Raw genomic sequence first — 25,498 nt, 5'->3', positions numbered from 1 at the left:
GTCTCTCAATTGGAAACAGCACCATGGCACAATTAAGGCAGCTGTTGCTGAACACACAGCAGCTGTCACCATTTCTCCCGGAGGAGCTGTGAGGAGCAGTGGGAAAAACAAGGAGCTGCAAGTTAAACATTTACAAATTTTCACGGGTCTGATTTAAATCTTTTCCTGGAAGTCAGATTTTGTCCATTCATTAAAAATGCATGTTATAATTATTGTCGTGAAACACATAAAGTTTCCCTTGATTTTACACCGATCATGTTTATAGGGATTTTTCAAAATCACTGCAATTTTGCCAACATTCTCTGTATATTGCTGCTAAACTCATAGCTCCAGCTACACTGTGTGCGCTCATGGCTTTGGTCCAAATTTGTTATTTCGTTTACGTTTACTTTAGAAACAGAAATACATCCCTATACTCCTTTACTACAAAAATGTCTACCAAGCAGCTGATGGTACCGCACTCGTAAAAGAAAGCATGTGCTATGTTTAAATGATGGTCCAACAAGTTTTAATGTGTAGTTATCCATGATGTAAAATGATTGTCAGAATTAATAATCCTGTTAGCAGCACAGAGAAAACACTTTTATATCATTGGCTACAAGAGGATTTCTTTATCACGTAGAAAAGACTGAGACATACTGTTGAGAATGAACTTCTTTTTCTTATATTAGGATATCTCAAGGATTAAATGTGTAGTTAAACTTCTGTACAGTGCTAGAAAGTTAGAGTTTGACTAGTCTGGCACACTGATTAACTGATTAACAGTGAAACCGACTGACTTCAGCTTCTTGCAAACATAATTCTGAACAGCAGAGGGAGTAAAACTACCTCTGTAGACTTTAAGATGAGCTCTAAACTGAGACTGCTGTTCTTCTGGTTGAACAGGAACAAACACAAGGTCGATATGTTTTGGTCAAAGATTTAGTATTTATTGGTTCATAATTACAGCAGAATTTGGTGAAGAAAAGGGACTGTGCTGGTTTGGTCTAAATGCCCTAAACTATAATCTATTTGAGCTTTCATGTTAGCACTGGGGAGATCTAAGACACGACTTTCAAGATGAAGCTGAACAAGAAGTAACAAATATTCTGTGGTTTATTAAAAACGTCTACACATTTCCAAAATGGTACTAAAATCTTATTTTCCCCACATCCAAAGCAAAGCAAAGCAAAACTAAACTGCCCAATAACATGTCCTCTCGCGTACCTTCACAGGGACGTGGGAGTCTATTATGAGTACACACAGTGGTGCTCTTTACTCTATCAGGTGGTCACTGCACACCACCTTTGGCTACTCTATGCTGAATGAAAACACATGGCTGATCTCTGTGGTGACCTGTATGTACTACACTTCAGCACATTAAAAACACATTTCACTTTAAAATTAGTGTCTTCATTTTCCCTCCTTTTCTGAGAATTCTCCTTATCCCCATTTGCAAAAATGACAAGAGCCAATCTAATGAGTGTAAATTATATAGAAAACATAGTTCTTTAACTCATAACAAATAACCCCTTTATTTGCATTTATTAAGCATCCCAAAAAGAAAGCAAAAGTTACCATAAAACTACACATTACACCGAAGGGAAATCATCTGAAACTACAGTGAAAATAAAAACTTGCACCTGAATTAGTGGGATTTTTATCCTTAGATTACTCAAAGCATAGTATGATCTTCAGCCATGTCAAAATTATAGACAAAAGATATTTCACTAAACATACAAAAACAACTGTACTTCTCATGCTTTCACTGACCACACAGAATAGACACCACCGACTTGTGCAAAAACTACTCTGAGGTGTTACTATTGAGGCGATTGAAAGTGTGGGTTGTCCCTTTCTATAAGTCAAACCACACAATGTCTGCTCTTCTTAAGAAAGAGATACTTTGGGACAATGTTCGAAATTAGTGTTCTAAATGTTCAATGTTCTAAATCTTTTGGCAAAATGCACACAACTACATCTGGAGGAAAGAAATGCAAGGAAGATATTTTGTTTAAAAAAATCTAGACTGTGAAGCATGGAGGAGGGATCATCGTGGCTTGTAGCTGCCTTTTTGCAGTGAGGCTGTGTTGGAAGAATTTAGGTAACAATTCAAACTTATACCAGAAATTTTACTAAAGAAGTCAAGACAGCAGCTGACCTTAACTAGGAATGTCTGACTCTTGCAACAAAATAATACAAAGCAATGACAACATCACAGAATCACCGATGAATTAAAACTGGTTTGCTGGGGAGAGTTGTTCAAGTTTTCTCACAGTTGTCTCATAAGCAGCAAGAAACATCTGGTAAAGGTTGTTGGTGTTTCCAGCCGGTGTGTTCAATGAAAACATGAAAATGACTGTTTTTGTTTAGTTTGACTGTGTTCGTCTGATAATTGTAGCTCAGATAAAGAAGTAGTGGTGCAGAAATCTTGTCAGGATGTCAGACATTTTTATGCAACTCAACATGTTTTTAAAACAAATTCAATTTTCCTACTCATTTTATGTCACCAACTTAAGAAGACATTATGTGCGCTGCCAACTGAAATTATTACTTTAACAGTAAAAACACTACATTAAAAGACATTCGGGTGTCTCTCTGAGGCTGATATTTACTCCTCTTTACAGAGTAACCATGATTTAACACTTGAATGTGACATTATGCTTGAGACGTGAAAAGTTCTGGAGGCGGAGAAAACCAGCAGTGTGTGTCAGAAGCTATCCAGACTACTTAAAACATGAGTGAAGAGGAACTAATAGCACTGAAATACTTAAAACCAAACATACTTAATGAAAATCACTGACACAGCCCTAATTCATTAAAAACACTAAGATAAAGCATCAACAAAAAAGGTGAACATCCTCTATATTCACAAAAATCTCCTCAAAGTTAAATAAAAAATAAAATAGCACTTTTAAATGTACAAAAAACAGGTGTGTTTCACTTCAGGTGTGAACAGAAAATAACGTTCACATTGTGACAAACAGTGCAGGTCAGCTGAATAGATTTCAGAGTTCTTCCATCCTCGACTCAGCATCCTCCTTCATCTTTTGCTCCTGCATGCGACTGCGAGTGGAGCCTACGTGAAAACAAAAGCGATGAAAATCAGTCTAAATAGCTAAATTACAGACTATGACATGGATGGAGCCAGCATGATGTCGCACAAAGGGTTTCTGGATTTGGATTTTTCAGGAATCAACAGTCCACATATACTTATATATGTACATGGGACATTTTAACATTGAGTCTATAAGGATTTACTCGTTTTCGAAGAAAGCCTCAAGTAGGGATTGGAGGAACTGTAGTTTTTGACAGACACGTTTAGCTTAATGGGGGGTGGGGGGGTTTAGCCCCTGAAGCCTTTTATTGATACAAATACTTACTCATCTCTGCAAGCTTCTGAATCAGTGTAGAATCTCCTCCAGATTTGCTGTAATTTAGATAAAATAAAGAAAGCGTTAATGAAATCATTCTTCATACTGCAGAATCATACAGTGAAAACAGAAATTTTACATATTAATTGTAGAAGCTGATCTCAAAATGAATAGCTGTTGTTTTTAAGTAGTGCAGTGGCACTTTGGGGACACTGGAATGTGCTGTCGTGCATATCTGTAAATAAGTGTTCATCAAGTGATGCTAATAGCGCTTGTAATTGATTACTTAAATAATAAATATGCAGCTTAGGGCTGTTCGATATAACGATATATATCGGATGACGATATAAAAACGTCTATCGTTTCATTTTACGCCATCGTTTGCTTCGTGGTGTTGCAAAATAAACTGTTTATGGCAATATTTTTTCATCGTTTTGATGGTCACTGTAGTGGCTATATTAATTTCTTAAAGTTCTCTCTTTCTCTTATATTTAATATAACCACACTACAGACGGACAAGCGCCTGTTTTTATGCATTGTCGTTAACAACAACGACGGTAAAACCATCACATGTCCGCTTGTTTATTTTCCACATAAACCTTTCACAATAAAGCTCAAGATCCTGTTGAGACTTTTCAAAATAAACTGAATCACATGAAATAGTATGCAGATATTTACCGATGAGAAGCAAAAATCAGCCGTCAGGTGCTAAAAAATAAACCTTAGACTCAAACGTTAAAACGGGCTTTTCCCTGCAGCACGCCGCAAAGAAAACAGCGACCGTTAAAACCTATGTCTAAAAATGTTTCATGCATTGGTAAAACACTCGACTCCAGATACACGACGCCCAGCTGGAAACACTTCAGCTACTCAAGATTCACAGAATTTACAGAAAATGTTACATTTTTGTGATTTATATCGTTATCGGACGATAAATGTTTTATATCAGGATATGAGATTTTGGTCATATCGTATAGCAGCTTATAAAGAAAAAGAAATATATGTATTAGTCTTTTAGTTTTAGCCATCTGACTATTTGCAGGGATATAAAGGAAGAACACAATAAATGTAACTATATGTCTGTGTTTTAATGCGTGCGTGACGTGAACAAGTCTCGCAGGCCACGCAAAAACCACTTGCACAGCAGGTTTGTGCCAGTAACACAACATGATGAGCAATTATTCCTTCTCCCATGAAAAAGCTGGAGTACTGCAAGAACTCACTCAAGGGAGGAAGAACAAGCAAGCAAACAAACACAGACAGGCCACATCCAGCAAAGGGAATTTGAACACAGGACATTTTCACTATGAGGCAACAGTGTTAACCACTTCACCACTGTGGTCAAACTTATGCTATATCATGCTCCCAAAATTTAGAAGTCTGACGGGGAAACTCCAACAAATGCTGAGCCTACACCTTTCAGTTGTAAAACTGACACCGTGCCTCTGGAGCGAAACCTGACACTCGTTCTTTAAAGTCAAAACAGGGTTTTGCACTGGTGAAGGCAATGTAGACCCCTAATATAGGTCAAAGAGTGTGTTCTTGTGGGACGATGTTGGACAATGTTTGACAATATATTTGACAATTGCCCATTATACTTGCTGCACTGGTCAAACAGTGACGTCACCACAGCTTTGTACCATTTACGAGTACTCGGTGCAGTGCTGTACGTAATAACAGATGTCGCCACTGAGACAAAACCACATCAGCACTGGTATGGGAGAAGTCATCAAAAATGGTGACTAGAGTAAATAATTAATTAAAAATGAATTACACAATCATCTTAAACAAGCGCCATCAGCTGTGGCACCTGTTCAAGGTTACAAAAAGTGAGAGGTGAAAACCAGCAGATATATGATGTCACTTTTGTGATGTAGTGCTTTTGGTATAATGAGCCCACAGAGAGGTAGTCTGAAAAACTAAAATCTACACACAGAGTTTACTGTTTAAAGATTTGACATCTATCAAAGACCAATTATAGGCTGCTGCAACTGAATGCAATTTTATAAACTTTTCACACATATAAGGAAGCTAAAAAATGTTTTTTCTGATTTGTGTACACATGTGCAGTCCCTTTCTTTCACAGTAATTGTAAACTGTTATTTCAGTTGCTGTTCTGTCAGCTAATCATCTTTGGCTTTTAAGACAGACGAAGCCATTGGTTGGCTATTTTTCACTCTTGTGATTTTGGTGAGAGTGATGTTTTGACTTATGAAAACTACAGCCAATTAAAATAGTAAATCATGTCTCATAATGGTGCAAAAATGCTGTGCTGCCCCACATGATATAATATAATCTGGCACACAAGCACCATTTGTGACCAACCTGCCGTCAGCTTCATCTTGCCCATCCACATCAAATCGTAACCTCTTCAGAGGCTTTGGCGTGGAGCCATGATCCAGAGTCCTCTTTAGGGATCGATCACTGCTGTTGACCATCTGGTTGATCTTCTGGAAGCGATTTGATGGCTGCAAATGAAGACAAAACAGAAGTAAGAGTGAGTGAGGAAACAAATAAATGGCACTGCAGCTGCTGAGAGATCAAACCAGCCCTTTGTTACACTACAGAGCAAAATGTTTTGATGCATGCTTGATAATCCAAGTAAGAAAATACGAGAAAGTTGATTTTGTACATCCAGACTAAGCAATCAGATGAACAGAATCAACTCTCTGGGTCTACAGAGCAAACTTAAGATGAACATACCCCAAATGATTCGCCGATCGATACCAGCATTCTGCAAGGGCAAAAAACCCCAATGAGCATTGTACAAAACAAACAGGCCTTCATTTCAAATCATTCTATAATATAATTCTAGTTCAGGAGTAGCGTTGTCAAAAATTATTTGACAATGAATATTATGCAGGACTTACTTGGATCGAGGGGTCATGATACCGGGAGACATGCGTGCGCTTTTCAATGGAGAGATGTAGACATTGTTGCTACCGGGCACACGCAGAGGCGAATTAGGGAACTTGTAGGGGCTGCAGGGTATTTGTGGGATTGGCGAGAGTGTCGGAGGCTAGAAAAGAAAACAGCAGCAGAAACAATGAGAGAAATTTGTAGAAATACTTTTTTTTTTTATATATATATATATATATATATGTGCATTAAAACCCCACCGTCACCAATGACTACTGCAGATGTAGCTCACCCTGGTAGAAGCATACTGCAGGATGTTTGTTTTCAGCTTCTGCATAAACACTTGGTTGTAGAAGACAATGATGGAGTCGTAGTGGCCTTCAGTGATCAACACGTGCTTGAAGGTCTGCAACATTCAAAGTGTTTTGTTACAGTTCTACATGAAACACGATTACATCAGCAAAACTTCAGCCGACTCGGTGAGTTTTTATGGAAACTGTAACAGGCTGTTTTACCTCTTGGCTGGTGTTGGCCATGTTTTTGTATGCTGTGACAATGGTCTTGAAGCGCAGATCAACGCTCTTCACTTTACATATGGCATACATGGCAGACATCATCAACTACAGGAACATACAACGTATTTAGCAGAGAAAAATAAATAAGAAAAGTGGAGGAGGGCAATAACAGGAGACGAGGGACAGAAACAAATAGTGAGAGCGACATATTTCCAGCTTACCTGATCGAGGTGACGGTCTCTCATCAGCTCGTACTCATGCTGCAGAGTGTGCTGGAACAGAGTCCATATTATGGGCTCAAACTCAGGGTGGGAGGACAGCAGGTAGGAGCAGAGCATCTTCAGCCTTGTATAGGCCAAACGGTACACTACAGAGAAACAAAACCAGAGGATTAGAGCGTCTAGTGTGATAGAATAATGAATGGAACCTCTTATCTTAATAAAAATGTAACAATAATAATATAAGAATAAAAAAAATTGCTTAATGAAAATGTGGGGACACCTGACTGTATCTGCAATACTTTAAAGAAAATATCAAACAATGTTATTTTATACAATTGCATTAATATTTTCTCCTATTAACTTGTTATTTTTCCCATTATTTACTCCATCCATCACAACATTACTACTTTAAAAGATTACTTTATTGCTAGGCAGGACCACCACCATCAATTATTTTTGACTAGTGCAAACTCTACCAGTGACTTACATTTTTTATAGAAGAGGCTGAGAGAGTTGGACTTCAGGGGTCGTGGAGGTTGGCTGGTTGGCTGTGAGGCAGGCTGAGAGGAAGTTTGACAGCTGGACTCAGGAGGTAATACACGCAGGCCTGGGCGCATGGGGGACAAATATCTGTGCGGGAAGAGCACAGGAACCAGTTTCATATGTCAATAAACATGAAACTTTCCCCTAACCACGAACCTTAAATGGACGGGTAAAACAAAAGAAAGCTCTTCCTCAAAGCTAAAAAAAAAATCAAAGAAAGAGGGGGGGGCTGTGGAATTTAACAAAATATTATTGATGCTTATCTGCTCATCTATGACGTATTCATCAAGGCTGTGCTGTTTTGATTAGTCAGTAGTTTCACAACTCTTGTAAAAAGGGTTTGGTGTTCTTTCAAAATCAAAAGACAAACTGATCGAAAGCCGCGGGATGACTTACAGGTCGGCTGCGGTGTGGTTGTGCTGCAGCGGTTGACTGAAATTAGCTGGGGTCTCCACCTGCTCTGCTCCTCCGCTCTCATGTTCCTGTTTCAGAAGCTCAAATAGTGGGGAGCCCTGCAGAGACACAAACATTTACTTTATATTTAACCATTTCCATTTATATCCTGTCCATCACAACTTTCATTTTCCTTTCATTCAAGCAGGAATTTTAAAAAGGTGCAAAAAGAAATTATTTCATTTGGCAATCACATAATAATGTAATATAATAATCCTGTTAGGTTGGAGATCATGTCTTGATCAGGCAATTAGTTCCTTTTTGGGTTTTTTCCTGGTATATTAAGTAGAAGACATGTGCAGAAATGATGTTAGAGGTATTTTACATGTGAAATGTCCCTTGCAAAACAGCCAACTGATAAGTCAAATCTATACATGTATTATAAATCTGTTCCTCATTTTATGTTGACCCAAGCACACACCCTACAGTATCCTGTCTGACTCTGAATGCATTTGACTGACTCGTTAAGCTTGTTAAACAAATAATAACTTCAAATTAAAAATACATTTTCTCTAAATACCAAAGAAGAAAAAAAAAAAAAAAAGCTAAATCTATGTTAACATGCACAATTCTAAATCAAGATGAAAAGACAGTGAAAGTGAAGGTTGCACGTGAATCTCAGCACGCAACCGTCACACCAGTAAAAAAGCAAACTGATATGAGCTCATACAGGGAAGTGAGGAGTGGTTTACAACTCAGCAGCTCCCACAGTAACTGCGAGTATGGACTTGTAAGTATGGCTTATGGTACATTCATGCATCATGCCTGCCACACCCCGCTTACGCCACCAACATTTCAAAAGTACATTTGGATAAGAACATTCGCTGACATCTATCAGTGGTTATCTATCCTCACAGCTGATTATCAGGTCGTAACATATTACAACACTACATAATACATTCAACTACAGATGAGTCATGCTCTTATTTTTTATTTTTTATTTTATTTAAAATACTCCAAATGACACTAGTAAGAGCACTGAAAGACAAAAACATGCACTGTGCTATTAAACAAATAAGAAAATCTCCTGATAAATGCTTTGATGTTTCGGGAAGATGATGAAAAGACCCCTATGGCAGGCAGCAAGGACAATCTAACACACACAACAAAAAACTTACTAAAACTTATCTTACTGAAATGTGAAAATTACAGAACACATTTTATTGTTCCATTATTCAAATGCTTTTTATTTGCAAAAGCAAATGAAAGACATTTGAATGGGAGGACTTTGGCCCCAGCGGTGGCTCCTCCCAGTGGTTCGACAGCCTGCTCTGTTCCCTGTGTCAGAGGCTCTGCCATCCAGGCTGCTGTGAGGTTTCTGATTTACAATCCAGCAGGAGCAGAGTGACGATCAGCACGTGCCTTTGGGACTTCAACAACACAGAGAAGAACGAGACAAGTGGAGACCCACTAAAGTGTTCACAGAGCTAAAGGGGGAAAAAAAGCACGACTCTTCTCTTTTAATACATTTGTTTTGTGAGGACGACTGAAAACAATGAAAGCTCCACTTAAATGACCATCGCTGCACATACAGGACAGCTGCCACAGCAGGACAAGTAGATTAAAAGGACTTTGGATGGTATATCAAGGAGCTGCTGTATACCTTCTTTTTTTCATGGCATAACGAACACCAACTGTGAGTAAGGAGAACCTTTTCACTCTTTCCACTGTAAGTGTACACTCTGGTTTAAAGATGGATAACAGCACGGACTGCAACAAGAGTGACAACTTCAAGTATAATCTCTACGCCTCGGTTTTCTCCATGGTGTTTGTAGTCGGACTTACCTTCAACGCGGTGGCTGTGTACATTTTTGGCTGTACGCTGAAGATACGGAATGAGACCACGACGTATATGATGAACCTCGTGGTTTCGGACTCTCTCTTTGTCCTCAGCCTGCCTTTTCGGATTGTGTACTTCATCAAACGTGACTGGCTCTTTGGAAGTGCGCTCTGTAAGATCTCCGTGGCCCTATTCTACACCAACATGTACGGCAGCATCCTCTTCCTCACCTGCATCAGTGTCGATCGTTTCCTAGCAATTGAGTATCCATTTCGGTCCCAAACAATTCGTACGAGGAAAAATGCCAAGCTGGCCTGCCTTACAGTTTGGGTGATCATTCTCTCTGGAGGTATAACCACTGGGGTCTTTTTGGACACCACTTCACCGAACAATACTAACTCGGGTTCGGTAAACTCAACGCCACAGTTTTGCTTTGAAAACTACTCAAAAAAACAATGGAAGGCTGAGCTTTCGTGGGTGGTGATGTTTATTGAGACTGCAGGCTTCCTTATCCCACTGATGTTGAATGTGTTCTGCTCTGTCATGGTGCTAAGGATACTGAGGAACCCCAAAACCATCAGCCGCGGAGGAAACCTCAACAAAGCAAAAATCCTGAGGATGGTCTTTGTGCATTTGCTCATCTTCTGCTTCTGTTTCATTCCCTACAATGTGAATCTCATCTTCTACACCTTGGTCCGCTCCAAAATCCTAAAGGGATGCTTTGCAGAACATGTTGTAAGAACCATCTACCCCATCGCTCTGTGCATAGCGGTGACCAACTGCTGCTTTGATCCGGTTGTCTACTACTTCACTTCAGAGGCCATTCAAAGCTCCATTAAACGAAAGTCTTCAGCATGGCAAAATGGTGCCAGGCTATTCGAAAGACTACAGATGGACAGCTTGCAAAGCAGCCCAAGTTCAACGCCCAAGAGTTTGACGCTGAAAAGTCTGAGACCCAAAATATTTGACAATGAGTCCACGGTCTAAAGACAGCCTGGTAATGTGAGCTACAAATTTGACTTAAGCGAGTATGGCTGACAAAACTTGATTCAAATCAGAGGACATGGGTGAAAGCAGAGTGCCTTAGAAAAACAACATAAACAAAATGGTTACTAGGGAGTCCGGCTCACCTATCGGACACAACAGAGACTTTAGACCGGAAGATAATGATTCAGTCAACAATAGGTACTAACACAAAGAAAGAACTTCTTTTACAGAGAAGACTCACCTTTAAGAAAAACCCTAATTTGACAGTGCTGAACCAGTATTACAACTCTTTACATCTACTGCCCTGTACGGTTTTCAAGTATTTGTTTTATGTGTATTGAGGTTTTTAAGAAGTTTTTAGAGAATCATGTTCTATAAAAGCTTTGATTCCCATTCTGAAAGTGAATTAAATATTTTTGTAACATTTTGAAGTGTTGTGTATTGAATTCAATACTTGTTTGATCAAGCGGTAGGTTGTGAAATACTTGGCCCTATCTTGGAAGAATTTTTTTCCCCATGTGGCTTTCACTGTTCCCAGCTAAATAAGTCATCTAGACTGGTTAGTCATATGTGTGTGGTTGGCCCCTCAGTGCACAATACATTTATAAAGTTTTAAATTGTTTCATTACATGTGTTGGTAATAAATGAAAAGTGTTCCAACAAAACTGATGGTCTTTAGAAAAAGAAAAGTGGGTCAAAATGTCATCATTTCTGCATATACAACAACACTGGAACCGTAAAAAACTCAACCTACACACAATATAGATTTTCCAAGTTCCTAAAATTTGTTGGAAATCCTGAAAAACTAATTTAGACCGGATCCAGGCTCACACTGTGTGAAAACATAAGTTTCATAGCAACGATGTGTATATTTCTTCCATGCTTGTGACAAGCTGTGTGATGCAAGACTGAACACTGCACATACCTGCCGACAGCCTCAGGGTCTGTACTGACATGGTTAGACTCATCACCTCACCAGCAATGATGAGAAAGGGCTGTAAAACTAAAGCAGGCAAGAAACAACTTGCCTCTTGAGGGAAAGGGTAATAAAACAGTCTAGAGGGGGTTTTTGTAGAGCAGTATTTGGTCAGATCATTGTATGCTGATCAACTTCCCAAAAAGATAAACAAATTTTATACAAACCATAAGAAAAGTTCTGCACATTACAGCACAAGAACATATTACAAATACAAATAATAAAACTTTGTATGCACTCACAGGAATTTTTAATTTTTATGTGTTCATGGACTGACACGCAAGTGGCACTACTGCTTACAGCCCCTTGTTTCAGTGAATTATTGCTTTTACTTTATGAGCTACAGTTTATGATTAACTCTAGTCACTCACATAAGTTCATAACAAGGTGTTGTAAACAAGGTGTTGTAAAACGCTTTGAGTGTCTAGAAAAGCGCTATATAAATGCAATCCTACCAGAACGCCTACAAAAAACCCGAAAGTTAATCTGACAATTTTCAGGTCAATGAAAAAAAATTTAAATTGACATCTGACAACCTGTAGGCTAAACTAGAGATTAGAACTCTTGTATCCCTCTAAAAAACGTCATTAAAAGTAATCAGTCAGCTATAAATTAGAGGAACAGGGCGAGAGAGAGGGCGAGAGAGAGAGAGAGACCCTGACCTGTTGGTGTCTAGGTGTGAACTGCTTCAGTCAGCGGCAGATTCCCAACTGCAGCATCCTGACAAGCTAGCCACAGTTAAACACCAGCTGACTGGAAAAATACCTTTAATCACACTGACAATGCTCCCATCCTGCTACTGGTGAGTGACTAAATTCTACCTTTAAATATTCTCTTTGGTTGTGGCAACTGTAAAATTAAGTATAATCTTTTTCTCTAAATTAAGCATATTAATTGCTCAAACTTTTGCAGAAAAATTTGTAATATCCATACAGATTTAAAGATGGGGTCCTCTATTTTAAATCTGACAGGTCATCGAATTAAAAACATCTGTCTTAATAATAACGCTATGAGAAAGAGAATTTGTCACCTATTTTAATTTTGAAAAGTTATTTCCAAATTTGAATTAAAGTTAGTTTTTAGATATTAGAAATATATATATTTTTTATTCTTCTATTGATGCTCATTTTGTGACTGAATCGGTTCTTTAATGACCTACATTATAGATGAGCTGGCAAGAAAAAAAAAGATAAACTTTAATCATGATCACACACAACAAACAATTGTAAAAAGCTATAATCAGACTCTGCCTTTACAACCGGAAAAATGCTCACCTGATTGCCTATGCAGTGCAAACTTAGTTCAATTATAAAATCTCAATTAAAAAAAAAAAAGATTGATTTTATGGGCTCTGGTAAATGTGTATTTAATCTGTCAATGTAATGAAATACATCAGTTACAGTGGGGCAAAAAAGTATTTAGTCAGCCACCGATTGTGCAAGTTCCACCACCTAAAATGATGACAGAGGTCAGTAATTTGCACCAGAGGTACACTTCAACTGTGAGAGTCAGAATGTGAAAAAAAAAATCCATGAATCCACATGGTAGGATTTGTAAAGAATTTATTCGTAAATCAGGGTGGAAAATAAGTATTTGGTCAATAACAGAAATACAACTCAATACTTTGTAACATAACCTTTGTTGGCAATAACAGAGGTCAAACGTTTACTATAGGTCTTTACCAGGTTTGCACACACAGAAGCTGGTATTTTGGCCCATTCCTCCATGCAGATCTTCTCGAGAGCAGTGATGTTTTGGGGCTGTCGCCGAGCAACACGGACTTTCAACTCCCGCCACAGATTTTCTATGGGGTTGAGGTCTGGAGACTGGCTAGGCCACTCCAGGACTTTCAAATGCTTCTTACGGAGCCACTCCTTTGTTGCCCGGGCGGTGTGTTTTGGATCATTGTCATGTTGGAAGACCCAGCCTCGTTTCATCTTCAAAGTTCTCACTGATGGAAGGAGGTTTTGGCTCAAAATCTCACGATACATGGCCCCATTCATTCTGTCCTTAACACGGATCAGTCGTCCTGTCCCCTTGGCAGAAAAACAGCCCCATAGCATGATGTTTCCACCCCCATGCTTCACAGTAGGTATGGTGTTCTTGGGATGCAACTCAGTATTCTTCTTCCTCCAAACACGACGAGTTGAGTTTATACCAAAAAGTTCTACTTTGGTTTCATCTGACCACATGACATTCTCCCAATCCTCTGCTGTATCATCCATGTGCTCTCTGGCAAACTTCAGACGGGCCTGGACATGCACTGGCTTCAGCAGCGGAACACGTCTGGCACTGCGGGATTTGATTCCCTGCCGTTGTAGTGTGTTACTGATGGTGACCTTTGTTACTTTGGTCCCAGCTCTCTGCAGGTCATTCACCAGGTCCCCCCGTGTGGTTCTGGGATCTTTGCTCACCGTTCTCATGATCATTTTGACCCCACGGGATGAGATCTTGCGTGGAGCCCCAGATCGAGGGAGATTATCAGTGGTCTTGTATGTCTTCCATTTTCTGATGATTGCTCCCACAGTTGATTTTTTCACACCAAGCTGCTTGCCTATTGTAGATTCACTCTTCCCAGTCTGGTGCAGGTCTACAATACTTTTCCTGGTGTCCTTCGACAGCTCTTTGGTCTTGGCCATGGCGGGGTTTGGAGTCTGACTGTTTGAGGCTGTGGACAGGTGTCTTTTATACAGATGATGAGTTCAAACAGGTGCCATTCATACAGGTAACGAGTGGGGGACAGAAAAGCTTCTTACAGAAGACGTTACAGGTCTGTGAGAGCCAGAGATTTTCCTTGTTTGAGGTGACCAAATACTTATTTTCCACCCTGATTTACGAATAAATTCTTTACAAATCCTACCATGTGAATTCATGGATTTTTTTTTCACATTCTGTCTCTCACAGTTGAAGTGTACCTCTGGTGCAAATTACTGACCTCTGTCATCATTTTAAGTGGGGGAACTTGGACAATCGGTGGCTGACTAAATACTTTTTTGCCCCACTGTAAGTGCTTTTTCGGTTGGCTTTATGCATGTAATGACACCAAATGTTTGCTTTGTTTCTTTACAAGCAGGAAGCTGCTGGTAAAAATTTATTGGCAAAATCAATTTGTTTTCTATATAACATACAGCGGAATATATACGGATGTGTATTCGTGTCATCTCAGCAAATTTGCATTTCAATTAAAAAAAAAAATTGTTTTGTTTGATTAAGTTTTAACTTACTACACGTTTAACTGCTCCAGCAGATCTTTCGTCACATATGCCCTCTTCAACTGATCAAACCCTCCTCCAGATATAAGACCATAACAATTTGACGTCCTGGAAGTGGTCAAATCATTTTGAGACATGGAGCAGTGGAATATGACTGATTTGACAGCCAAGCCGGTCTCACTTTTGTCTAACTGTACTGTCGATATAAGCTACCGCTTCACCTTCTACAAAGTATCCTACAGTGTCATCTTCCTGCTGGGGGTGGCCACCAACAGCCTGGTTCTGCGCAGACTGTGTCTGTCTCCCTGTACCATGAACAGCACAGCCATTTACATGGCCAGTCTATCGACGACTGACTTGTTTTTTGTCATCTCTCTACCTCTGAGAATCTACTACTACCACCAAAAGGCTCAAGCCTTGTCCTCCAAGACAGAGGACAGCCCCAGTTGGACTCTTGGGCCAGCTTACTGCCAGATCACATTCACTCTCAAATACATCAGCCTGTATGGGGGCATCTTCTTCCTGGTGTGCATTGCTGTGGACCGTTACTTTGCTGTAGTGCACCCCCTGGCATCGACACTGCGCAGGTTGCGTGCCGCACGGGTGGTGAGCGGAGGGATCTGGTGCCTGGTTCTGGGGCTCAGTGTGTGTCTGCCTGCGCTGCGGTTAGCGGCTTCTCACCAGAACAAGGCCTGTCTGCTGGATCCGTCCTCACGACACCATCGCACCCTTATCCTGTTATTCCTGGGCATAGCCCTGGGGTCATTTCTGCTGCCCACTCTTGTACTCCTCTACAGCTACTGCCGGGTGCTGAGTGTCCTTAGCAAGATGAGACACCGCTGCCGCAGCAACCGCCACGGCCATCTGCACACTCTAAGGGTTATTTACTCAGTGCTGGGTGTGTTTCTCCTGTGCTTTCTCCCCTATCACATCAACCTGCTCGGATATACTCTCACACACATGAAGCTGTTGCCACATTGTGGCCTGGCCAAGGCAACCAAGGCTATGCATCCTGTGGTCCTTTCCTTAGCCAGTTTCAACTGCTGCCTCAACCCACTCATCTACTATTTCTCCAGCAGCCCGGTGCACAGGGAGGTGCCCAGTAGTGGAGGCAGTGGTAGCCGGTGACACAAGTACTGTAAGACCTCTTTATTAACAAAAGCATTAGATTGCTTTACTGTACTTTTGTCAATTTGCAAAAAGTATCCTGTTACCTATATTTTTTTTTCCGTTATAGTGAAACCATAACCACCTTTGTGTATGTTAAAAGTGTAATCTGTTGTTGTTTTCAGTTTCCGTGTGTGTGTGCCCCACGTGTGGAGCAGTCAGAGTAAAGAAGCACTGTGAAATCATTTTATTTTTGGCAAAGCAGCTTCGTATGTTTGGGAAATGCTGACATGGAATGAGATCAGTAGTGAAAGCAGGATTTATGTAGAATCTCCTTTTATTATTCTTATTGTTGTTGTTGTTATTATTATTATTATTATTATTATTTAAGTGACTCTTAAACAGTGACAACAATCTGCTTCTTTTGGGCCAATAAATCCTAAATGATTGATATCCAAAGCGTCTCTATGTCATGTATACATCAATCTCTGTGAAATGCTGTGATATTATTGGCATCCTAGTCTAATAGCAATGAAAGATCAAACTGACCGTCCTCCATGCAAGTCTCTCCATGATGAGGTTCTCGCAGGTCTCCAGATGTTTGACGATCTCTTTGCTTAGCGTGGGGTCGGCCTTGATAAAGCTCTCGATAACTTTATAGAAATCAAAGGCGGTCAGGTTGAACACATTTAGTATCCAGGGGAAACACACATCTGTTTCGGCTGAGTCGGCTCCTCCATGGCTGTACCCTCCATTTTTGAAACTGCTCTCTAATCATGTGGAGCAAAGAACAACATTAGAATTGGTCACACGTAAAAGATGTGTAAAACTTTAATTACTGATAACAGATGACCAAAAATACAGAATACTTCATAAAGAGCTATATTATTATTCATTTATAAGAAAGTTATAGGACATGCCTCCATATGTTGCCATGACTACCTCCAAAGCACAAGCCAAAAGCGATGTGTGGAATGTGGAGTCATTCAGGAGTTTACTGGAAAGGAAATCAAATGACTCAGCTCCATGGAAGAAAGTGTGTGTCAAAACAATAGAAAGCATGCATGCAATTCCAATGCACCAACATGGATTAGAGTCATAATTCCCACTATTCTGATAAAAGTGGAGAAAAAAAAAACATACCTGAAATTTTGCACAGACAGGCGCTTCTCTTCCTACGGAAAAAAAACAAAAACAAAAAAACACCCAAAAAAAATAAGACCTCAACGTTAAGATTTACCAAAAATATTTTCTTCCTAGAGTGGGATTTATCTTTTAATTGATAAAAGTTTAAATAGGATAAAAGAAAGAAAAAAGAAAACTCTTGTATAATAATTTGGTGACTGATGTCTATAAATCTTATCAGATAGATTTGAAATTAAAGGTAAACATCCAAAACAAAACAGTAAAATTCTCTTAACCCACCAGTTTAAAAAAAAGAAGGGAAAAAAAAAAACTGTACCGATTTCAGCATTTCCTCCATTACTCTGTAATACAGTCTGACACCGAGGGTGAATCTCTGAAAGAGAAAAGCAACTCAATTCAGATAAAAACAAAAGAATATGAGGGACAACATGTTGCCATTGTTCCTCCTTTTCGTCTCCATACCTGCCTGCCGTACACTACGCAGCGTGGGCCGACCGCCTGACCGAATCTTTGACTGAACACCTGTCCAAGCGTCTCCAAGCGCTTCTGCACATCCTGCGTCGGATCCACTGTGCAGTGCTGATGAAGGGATAGCGAGAGGGAGAGAGAAAGGTATGTTTGAAAATCTGCAGTTTTATCTTTTAATTAGAGGCAAATTTCTAAAGACCCACTTTGAAATATGTAACCAAATTAGCAGATGGCTGGTCCCCACTGGAAGTGAGATCACCCCTCAGCAGTTGAATGGAGGTCATGGCAGCTCTGATGGGAGATTAGAAAAGAAAAAGAAAAAGAAAAAAATCAGACAAGGACTATAAGGTCCTTTTCAATCAAGTAAGGTTATAATCTGCATCTTAGAGATGTCATTTAAATTGCTGGCAACTTAAAGGGAAATAAACAATCATCACAGAAATGCACAAATGTACATATTGAGAGGTGAGTATCTAAACAGTGCTTAAACCCCCCCCCCCACAATACTGCAGAAGCAAACATGAGACCTCTGTCCTTTCCCGCTAGACAAAGAATGATAGATACAGTCAGTGAGGAACTGCTAAGTGCCCACCTGATGGGTGTCTGAGGAGGGACGAGTACTCCATCTTCATCTGACAGGTTCTTCTTTGGTGTTCTCTCCACTTGTGATCTGAATGCAGGAAAAGATTATTGAACATCTTCTTTAAGTTATTTTAAGAACTCAACATCTAAACACTGTACGCTGAAGAAAAAAGGGATTACATCTTGACTTTAGGTGCAAGAACAGTCTCGTCTCCATTGAAAAACATTCGTCCGTCAATGTCTCTGCTCTTGAGGTAGTGTTCTTCATATTGTTGGTCGACATCATTCACCTGGGTTGAAAGTCACAGCAAAAAGTAACGCGCGGTGAGGCAGAAGCCAACAGACACAGCTCTCAAAGGTTTCCGATTCAGATTACAGCTGATTGGAAGAAGGCAAAGCTTTGCTTATTCTACACCTGAACCAGACAACAGGCAAAGCAATAACCAGCGCCAAAAACTCATCGAAATCTTTGTTTTTTCCCCGAGTAACCCAGGCCTTTTGATGACATGGTGACATTTGTACATTATTTATTTAAGACACCTAAGCAAAAATGCACACCATCTGCCCGTCACCGTGTTCACTATAGTCGTTTAGAGGAGTGTACCACTGTCAGCAAACAGTAGCATCCTGTCTCTGCATTATAGTGACACACTACAAAGGACCTCCTGCTTGAGTGCACATTTACCCAACACGATATACGTGAAAACAAACACATATAGGTAGCAAATAGCGCAACCAACACCTGCCAGACGTTCAAACGCTCTACAGCGGCAGAAGCGGGCAGGAAGAGATAATGAATGGAAACTCCAAATGCAGTTAGTGAGAATAAAACCAAACAGTGGAGCAGGTGTTCTGACAATGACGTCCTACCTGAGGAAAATCTGGGCTTCTTGAAAGATCCATCGACTCTAAGAAAGCCATGAAACTGGTTTGGTATACATTCTTCACCTGCAAATAAATTCACATAAATACATTTTGAGTTGTGTTTGTCCAGTAAGACTATGAGATTTTTTTTTAAAGTCTTCACACCTCTTCTGCACTGCATTCATTCTCTTTGCATAAGGTTTCGAGAAGCTGTACATCAACCTCTGGCTCCACAGCTCGGGATTTAGTTTTGCTCTGGTTGCGACGAGATGTTCGTGTTGGGGGGCTCTGAATTTTGCTGATGGCTGATTCTGAGAATAAATAAATAAATAAATAAAACCTCAAGGAGCTTTAAACCAAACTTTCATGACAAAAAAATGGTAATTATTAGACTTTACATTTACTTATTGTACAATCTGAAGTCATAAAAACATTAAAAGCAAAGAACGTGTAAATTAAATGCTACTGAAGCTTACTGTAAAGAGGCTGCAGAAGGTCTGGAGAGCAGCGCTTGATGATTAACTCCAGCGTACAAAGAAGCAGCTGAAATGATATGACCAGGTCATCCTCCATCTGTAAGGCCCTTCCTGCACGCAGCACAGATGCAACACATGAGACGCATCGTCACAACAATTCCGATGCCTTCTTAAAACAACAAAACTTAAACCATGATTTTCCAATTCAACTATTATCTGCAGCTGAACACGAAGGAGGAAGGAAGGGTGAAAAGAAGATGACAGAGAGGCATGAAAACAATTCCATAACGTGTGTTAACAGCTTGATTCTACTTGTTCTTGTTGTTGTTAATGTATTCATAAGCTTAACCGACCTTTGGCCAACAGAAACATCGTCCAGCAAGTCCGCACGGTTTCCCTCTCCCTTGAAAATGATACACCAAATAATTAATCACGCAGCAGCATCAACCTTTCATAACAAGTGCAAAACCGCTAACACACAAGACAATAAATATCATAACATAATCAATGTCACCAACATATTTCCCACATTTAGAAGTTTGCAACTTACTTCCCATCAGACGTCAGATTGAAAATTTTCTTGCAAGTTCTGAAACAGAACAAATTTGCATTTTTTTTTTCCCATTTACACTTAAACTACAAATATTTTTACATTAATCCAATGCAATCTATTTGTATGATCACTTACTTCTCAAACCTCTGGTAAAGAGCCAGCATCACATCATACTTCTTGTCCAGCCGTGACAGTGCAGAGTTCACCTTGGTGCTTATCGTATCCAAGTTCACATCCAACTTCCTCACCAGATCTATAAATTGTTTGACGCTACAAAAGAAAAGATGGAATTAGCATCGAAGTAACTTTCATCCATTCGTCCATCAATCTGTTTCACAAACTATCCAACTGAGAGATGAACAGTGGACCTGGAGCCTATACAGTGGGGCAAAAAAGTATTTAGTCAGCCACCGATTGTGCAAGTTCCCCCACTTAAAATGATGACAGAGGTCAGTAATTTGCACCAGAGGTACACTTCAACTGTGAGAGACAGAATGTGAAAAAAAAAAAAAATCCATGAATTCACATGGTAGGATTTGTAAAGAATTTATTCGTAAATTAGGTTGGAAAATAAGTATTTGGTCACCTCAAACAAGGAAAATCTCTGGCTCTCACAGACCTGTAACGTCTTCTGTAAGAAGCTTTTCTGTCCCCCACTCGTTACCTGTATGAATGGCACCTGTTTGAACTCATCATCTGTATAAAAGACACCTGTCCACAGCCTCAAACAGTCAGACTCCAAACTCCGCCATGGCCAAGACCAAAGAGCTTTCGAAGGACACCAGGAAAAGTATTGTAGACCTGCACCAGACTGGGAAGAGTGAATCTACAATAGGCAAGCAGCTTGGTGTGAAAAAATCTACTGTGGGAGCAATCATCAGAAAATGGAAGACATACAAGACCACTGATAATCTCCCTCGATCTGGGGCTCCACGCAAGATCTCATCCCGTGGGGTCAAAATGATCATGAGATCGGTGAGCAAAGATCCCAGAACCACACGGGGGGACCTGGTGAATGACCTGCAGAGAGCTGGGACCAAAGTAACAAAGGTCACCATCAGTAACACACTACAACGGCAGGGAATCAAATCCCGCAGTGCCAGACGTGTTCCGCTGCTGAAGCCAGTGCATGTCCAGGCCCATCTGAAGTTTGCCAGAGAGCACATGGATGATACAGCAGAGGATTGGGAGAATGTCATGTGGTCAGATGAAACCAAAGTAGAACTTTTTGGTATAAACTCAACTCGTCGTGTTTGGAGGAAGACGAATACTGAGTTGCATCCCAAGAACACCATACCTACTGTGAAGCATGGGGGTGGAAACATCATGCTATGGGGCTGTTTTTCTGCCAAGGGGACAGGACGACTGATCCGTGTTGAGGACAGAATGAATGGGGCCATGTATCGTGAGATTTTGAGCCAAAACCTCCTTCCATCAGTGAGAACTTTGAAGATGAAACGAGGCTGGGTCTTCCAACATGACAATGATCCAAAACACACCGCCCGGGCAACAAAGGAGTGGCTCCGTAAGAAGCATTTGAAAGTCCTGGAGTGGCCTAGCCAGTCTCCAGACCTCAACCCCATAGAAAATCTGTGGCGGGAGTTGAAAGTCTGTGTTGCTCGGCGACAGCCCCAAAACATCACTGCTCTCGAGAAGATCTGCATGGAGGAATGGGCCAAAATACCAGCTACTGTGTGTGCAAACCTGGTAAAGACCTATAGTAAACGTTTGACCTCTGTTATTGCCAACAAAGGTTATGTTACAAAGTATTGAGTTGTATTTCTGTTATTGACCAAATACTTATTTTCCACCCTGATTTACGAATAAATTCTTTACAAATCCTACCATGTGGATTCATGGATTTTTTTTTTTTCACATTCTGTCTCTCACAGTTGAAGTGTACCTCTGGTGCAAATTACTGACCTCTGTCATCATTTTAGGTGGGGGAACTTGCACAATCGGTGGCTGACTAAATACTTTTTTGCCCCACTGTACCTGGACTGCTTTTCCATCCATCAAAGGGAGAACACACAAAGATCTATCTACAGCTGGAGTACGTAGCAGGAGGATACATGTTTAATGTTCTTACACAGCCTGTAGTTTTTCTACTTTATTTCAAAGAGCAATCCCAAATAAAGTTCTGTCTGCTACCCTGAAAAAAAAAAGTTTCCTATTTCCAAAGAATGAAAATCCCAGCAGCTAATACTCAAGCAAGGCTGAAGTCATCAGCTACCCAACAAAATTTCACATTCACCAATATCTCATGCCAACAGTTGGACTGTGTGGTTATGTTTTGTCAAGAAAACATAGCAAGCGCTTACTTCAGACAGACTGCTTTCAGAACCTGGGTCAAGGTGAAACAGGTGGCATCCATGTCTGTCACAGTCACAAACAGACAAGCACCCCAAAGCTTCTTCTGACTGTCCTGAAACCAAATGACAAAGAACAATGTTAGATGATGCTCATGTCACACCTTTTCGCCTTTTTTTAGGAATGGAAGAGCAACTGTTTTTAAGGGGATTATAAAGCTATTCCACTTTATTTCTTACAGTACTTTTTAAATGATTATTTTTGGACTGTACCTGGCTACTGATTAAAAGGCAAAAATACTTAGCCCTCCTAATATCCTATTTCACCAATAAGGCACAGTGGATACTGTGTGTAAGCTTTGATTTAAAATTGGACTCAGTACTGCAAAAAGAAAACTTACATAAAGGGTTCACGGCCCAAACAGTACAAATTGTACTTTCTTTCGCTCCCCATGCATTTACATGCCTATCACTAACTTTGTGTTGTCTTCTTCCCACAGCTTGTGATTTGCCATGTTTGTGGACTTTTCTTCTTCTTTGTCTTCTTTTTGGATGTCTTTCAACAATGTTGTAGAAGCTCTGATTTGCAGGAGAGATTGGATACACCCTGGTTTCTCTATACTTGAGAAAGGTCATATGGACTAAACTGTTATTAATGAATAAAAATAATGCTGAACTGAACAGTGTGCGAGGGTTATATTATATTTAAACACCCTTGACAGGCCACAGGGCTAACGCATAAAGTCAATCAGTTTAGAATCACCAAACTGACTGTCTCTGTTCTGACCCCAGTGAGAACCCAACCAGAAACAGGAGAACATACAGCCTGGATTTATTTTGCTGTGAGGTGACAGTGATAACCACTGCACCACCATTCCATCCTGCAATATGTATTGCTTTAGGCCAAATACTGTTCTAATTTTAAATGATCGATTTCCACTCATGCTTTTTCCAGGACAGGCGACAGGATTGCAGTATTATAAATGTAGAGTGGAACTACTGAACTACAGTAGGTGCAAATACGTACAGCAGCTTCATCCACGGACTCCTGAACGGTTTTCCACAGCGTCCAGGCTCGATCACATACAGGGTCAGTCACATGAAGGCTCTTGCACAGAGTCACAAACTCAGCATCCTTGTCTCCGTGCCTAAAAGATGGAAACCAGAGGTTAGCAACCACGAAAAACACGAATAAGGTTTCAGGAAATCAAAACAACTGCACTCAAGACAAAGGTCTTGTCTTGTGAAGTACTCTGACTGCCAGTCAGTCTGAGCAGGGTACAGGGTATAGTAGGTAGGGTATAGCGCTCAAACACAGGCTGTGTTTGAGAGCTATACCCAGGCTACATTTCAAGTTTCATTCATTACTTAATAGTTACACTCTTTGACCAGTTGTATGGGGCTAAAGATGCTTTTAAACTCGCTGTTATTAGGCCGGTGGACACAGCTAACAGATCATCCTGACGTTTAGTCGCACAAGCTAGCGAGCAAGATAAACGTAGCTGGGGGAAAGACCAAAATATCTGTCTACAATGTCAACTTTTTTTGTTTTTTGTAATTTTCCAAAGCCACAAACTGAAGCTACTGTGGCTTGACGGAGAGGCGATCATTACTTCTCTTACTTTTTAAGAGATAACTCAGGACTCTCCTTCTTCTCTGGAGAGGCATTTTCAGCAGTGGGTTTCATCTCTTTGCTCTGTGTCGCCCCAGAATTGCGTTTTTTAGGAGGCATCTTAGTATCCGGTAACGTAACGGCCAATAATTAACAGATAAAACTCGAATATGTTTTAAAGCCGACTGATATTGTTTACTAAGTGTAAATCCCACTTCAAGAGTTCCGTGACAACAAAACCTCAGTGACTTCCTGCAACTGTAGATTTGTGGATGCTCGTTTTGTATCAACGTACTGCGCGGTGAAGCGCCGTTGGCGACGCTGCAATGGTGTTACGAGTACTCGGCGGTTAGTGCTCAAAAACCTGTGCACACGACTTTGTTCATCTGTGTTTTTGCGATCGTCTGTCTCTGTTTAAACTCTGTGTTGTCAGAACCTCTGTCAAACAACCGATTTATAACTTCTCACACATAGACAAGAGGTCTGTCATTGCAAACAGACCGATGTAGCATTACGCCGGGATCACGTGACAAACTGCAAACGAACTAACCCAACCCGAGGACTGGAAAACGCGGGAAAAAAAAGTCTACGCAACATCCTGTTCGACCTCGAACGCGCCTGGAACAGAAATAGTAATATAGCCCCTGTATATACACCTGCAACCCACAACATGTAAACCTTCTGCTTATTATCGGAAGGATTTATTTACTCATGTCGTGTTCCTCAATTAGTTTATGTGGCACTTACAGGCTGCACTATTTCGGGAGTGGAGGCTGTGCCTCTGCAATAATACATGTTAGATTAAAGTAATATGTAAAAACAAAAAAACAACGATGTTAAGGCTTCCCGGTAGAGGTTATTAAATGCAGTTAGATGACCATTATTATCCCGTTCACCTGCTTTTTATCTCGCGGGTGATAAGTTTAAATTATCGCACACCTGTACATGTTTATTTGGCAGCTCTGTTAGTGTGTAAAACTTCACCTCTAAGCGTGCAATCGTTGCCCTCTGGTGGCAAAAATTCACAAGTAACTTGTGCTGCAAGCTTTTGGTACATATCACCTAGTTATAGGATCCTCGTTCACCTCTATTGTCTATTAGTAGCATCCTACTTTCATGTGGAAATACATTTCACCAGCCACGTTATTAGGTTCACTTTGCCACTAAAGGGTTGGACCCCCTTTTGCCTTCAGAACTGCCTTAAGTCTCTGTATCGATCCAAATATTGGTAGCATTGATACCAATGCTGGTATTTGTACTGGATCATACTAGTGGAATAGGAATGATACTTTCTTTGTTAAGTTTAGTATTTTTATATATATATATATATATATATATATATATATATATATATATATATATATATATATATATATACATACAGTGGGGCAATAAAGTATTTAGTCAGCCACCGATTGTGCAAGTTCCCCCACTAAAATGATGACAGAGGTCAGTAATTTGCACCAGAGGTACACTTCAACT

General features: G+C 40.2%; 3 protein-coding genes across 3 annotated transcripts; 2 read left to right on the top strand and 1 right to left on the bottom strand.

Annotated features, from left to right (window-relative positions):
• Window positions 1-907: 907 nt before the first annotated feature.
• On the bottom strand, window positions 908-24,297 carry rb1 (retinoblastoma 1). Its single transcript, XM_085420314.1, has 27 exons — window positions 24,027-24,297; window positions 23,432-23,552; window positions 22,417-22,520; window positions 20,231-20,365; window positions 20,093-20,131; window positions 19,896-19,945; window positions 19,543-19,653; window positions 19,232-19,377; window positions 19,073-19,150; window positions 18,383-18,492; window positions 18,213-18,290; window positions 17,824-17,911; window positions 17,615-17,731; window positions 17,469-17,525; window positions 17,150-17,181; window positions 16,923-17,003; window positions 16,556-16,772; window positions 7,888-8,003; window positions 7,436-7,578; window positions 6,949-7,094; window positions 6,728-6,832; window positions 6,505-6,618; window positions 6,224-6,372; window positions 6,057-6,087; window positions 5,679-5,821; window positions 3,363-3,409; window positions 908-3,058 (listed from the first exon to the last, which is right to left on the bottom strand). The coding sequence occupies exons 1-27, from the start codon at window positions 24,134-24,136 to the stop codon at window positions 2,988-2,990; spliced, it is 2,739 nt and encodes a 912-aa protein (XP_085276440.1). The 5' UTR covers window positions 24,137-24,297; the 3' UTR covers window positions 908-2,987.
• On the top strand, window positions 8,041-15,037 carry lpar6b (lysophosphatidic acid receptor 6b). The gene is made up of 2 exons (XM_085420315.1): window positions 8,041-12,489; window positions 14,935-15,037. Exon 1 carries the CDS (start codon window positions 9,638-9,640, stop codon window positions 10,709-10,711), a length of 1,074 nt encoding a protein of 357 aa, XP_085276441.1. The 5' UTR covers window positions 8,041-9,637; the 3' UTR covers window positions 10,712-12,489; window positions 14,935-15,037.
• On the top strand, window positions 14,334-16,549 carry LOC146660445 (lysophosphatidic acid receptor 6). The gene has a single exon (XM_085420316.1). The coding sequence runs from the start codon at window positions 15,035-15,037 to the stop codon at window positions 16,025-16,027; it is 993 nt and encodes a 330-aa protein (XP_085276442.1). The 5' UTR covers window positions 14,334-15,034; the 3' UTR covers window positions 16,028-16,549.
• Window positions 24,298-25,498: the final 1,201 nt, after the last annotated feature.

Source organism: Rhamphochromis longiceps, linkage group LG10, assembly GCF_057381845.1.
Source record: "Rhamphochromis longiceps isolate RC_006_pf linkage group LG10, R_longiceps_female_GT1.1, whole genome shotgun sequence".
Classification (NCBI taxonomy): Eukaryota; Metazoa; Chordata; class Actinopteri; order Cichliformes; family Cichlidae; genus Rhamphochromis; species Rhamphochromis longiceps.
Note: the sequence above shows the minus strand (reverse complement) of the source record. Positions and strands in the feature narration are given on the sequence as shown.

Excerpts from the sequence above, each read along its gene's own strand:
- lpar6b (XM_085420315.1), top strand. The coding sequence starts at position 9,638 with ATGGATAACAGCACGGACTGCAACAAGAGTGACAACTTCAAGTATAAT.
- LOC146660445 (XM_085420316.1), top strand. The coding sequence starts at position 15,035 with ATGGAGCAGTGGAATATGACTGATTTGACAGCCAAGCCGGTCTCACTT.
- rb1 (XM_085420314.1), bottom strand. The coding sequence starts at position 24,136 with ATGCCTCCTAAAAAACGCAATTCTGGGGCGACACAGAGCAAAGAGATG. Across the intron at positions 20,366-22,416 it reads CTGAAAGCAGTCTGTCTGAA|CGTCAAACAATTTATAGATC; the intron begins GTAAGCGCTTGC and ends TTTCTTTTGTAG. Across the intron at positions 6,833-6,948 it reads GAGACCGTCACCTCGATCAG|TTGATGATGTCTGCCATGTA; the intron begins GTAAGCTGGAAA and ends ATGTTCCTGTAG.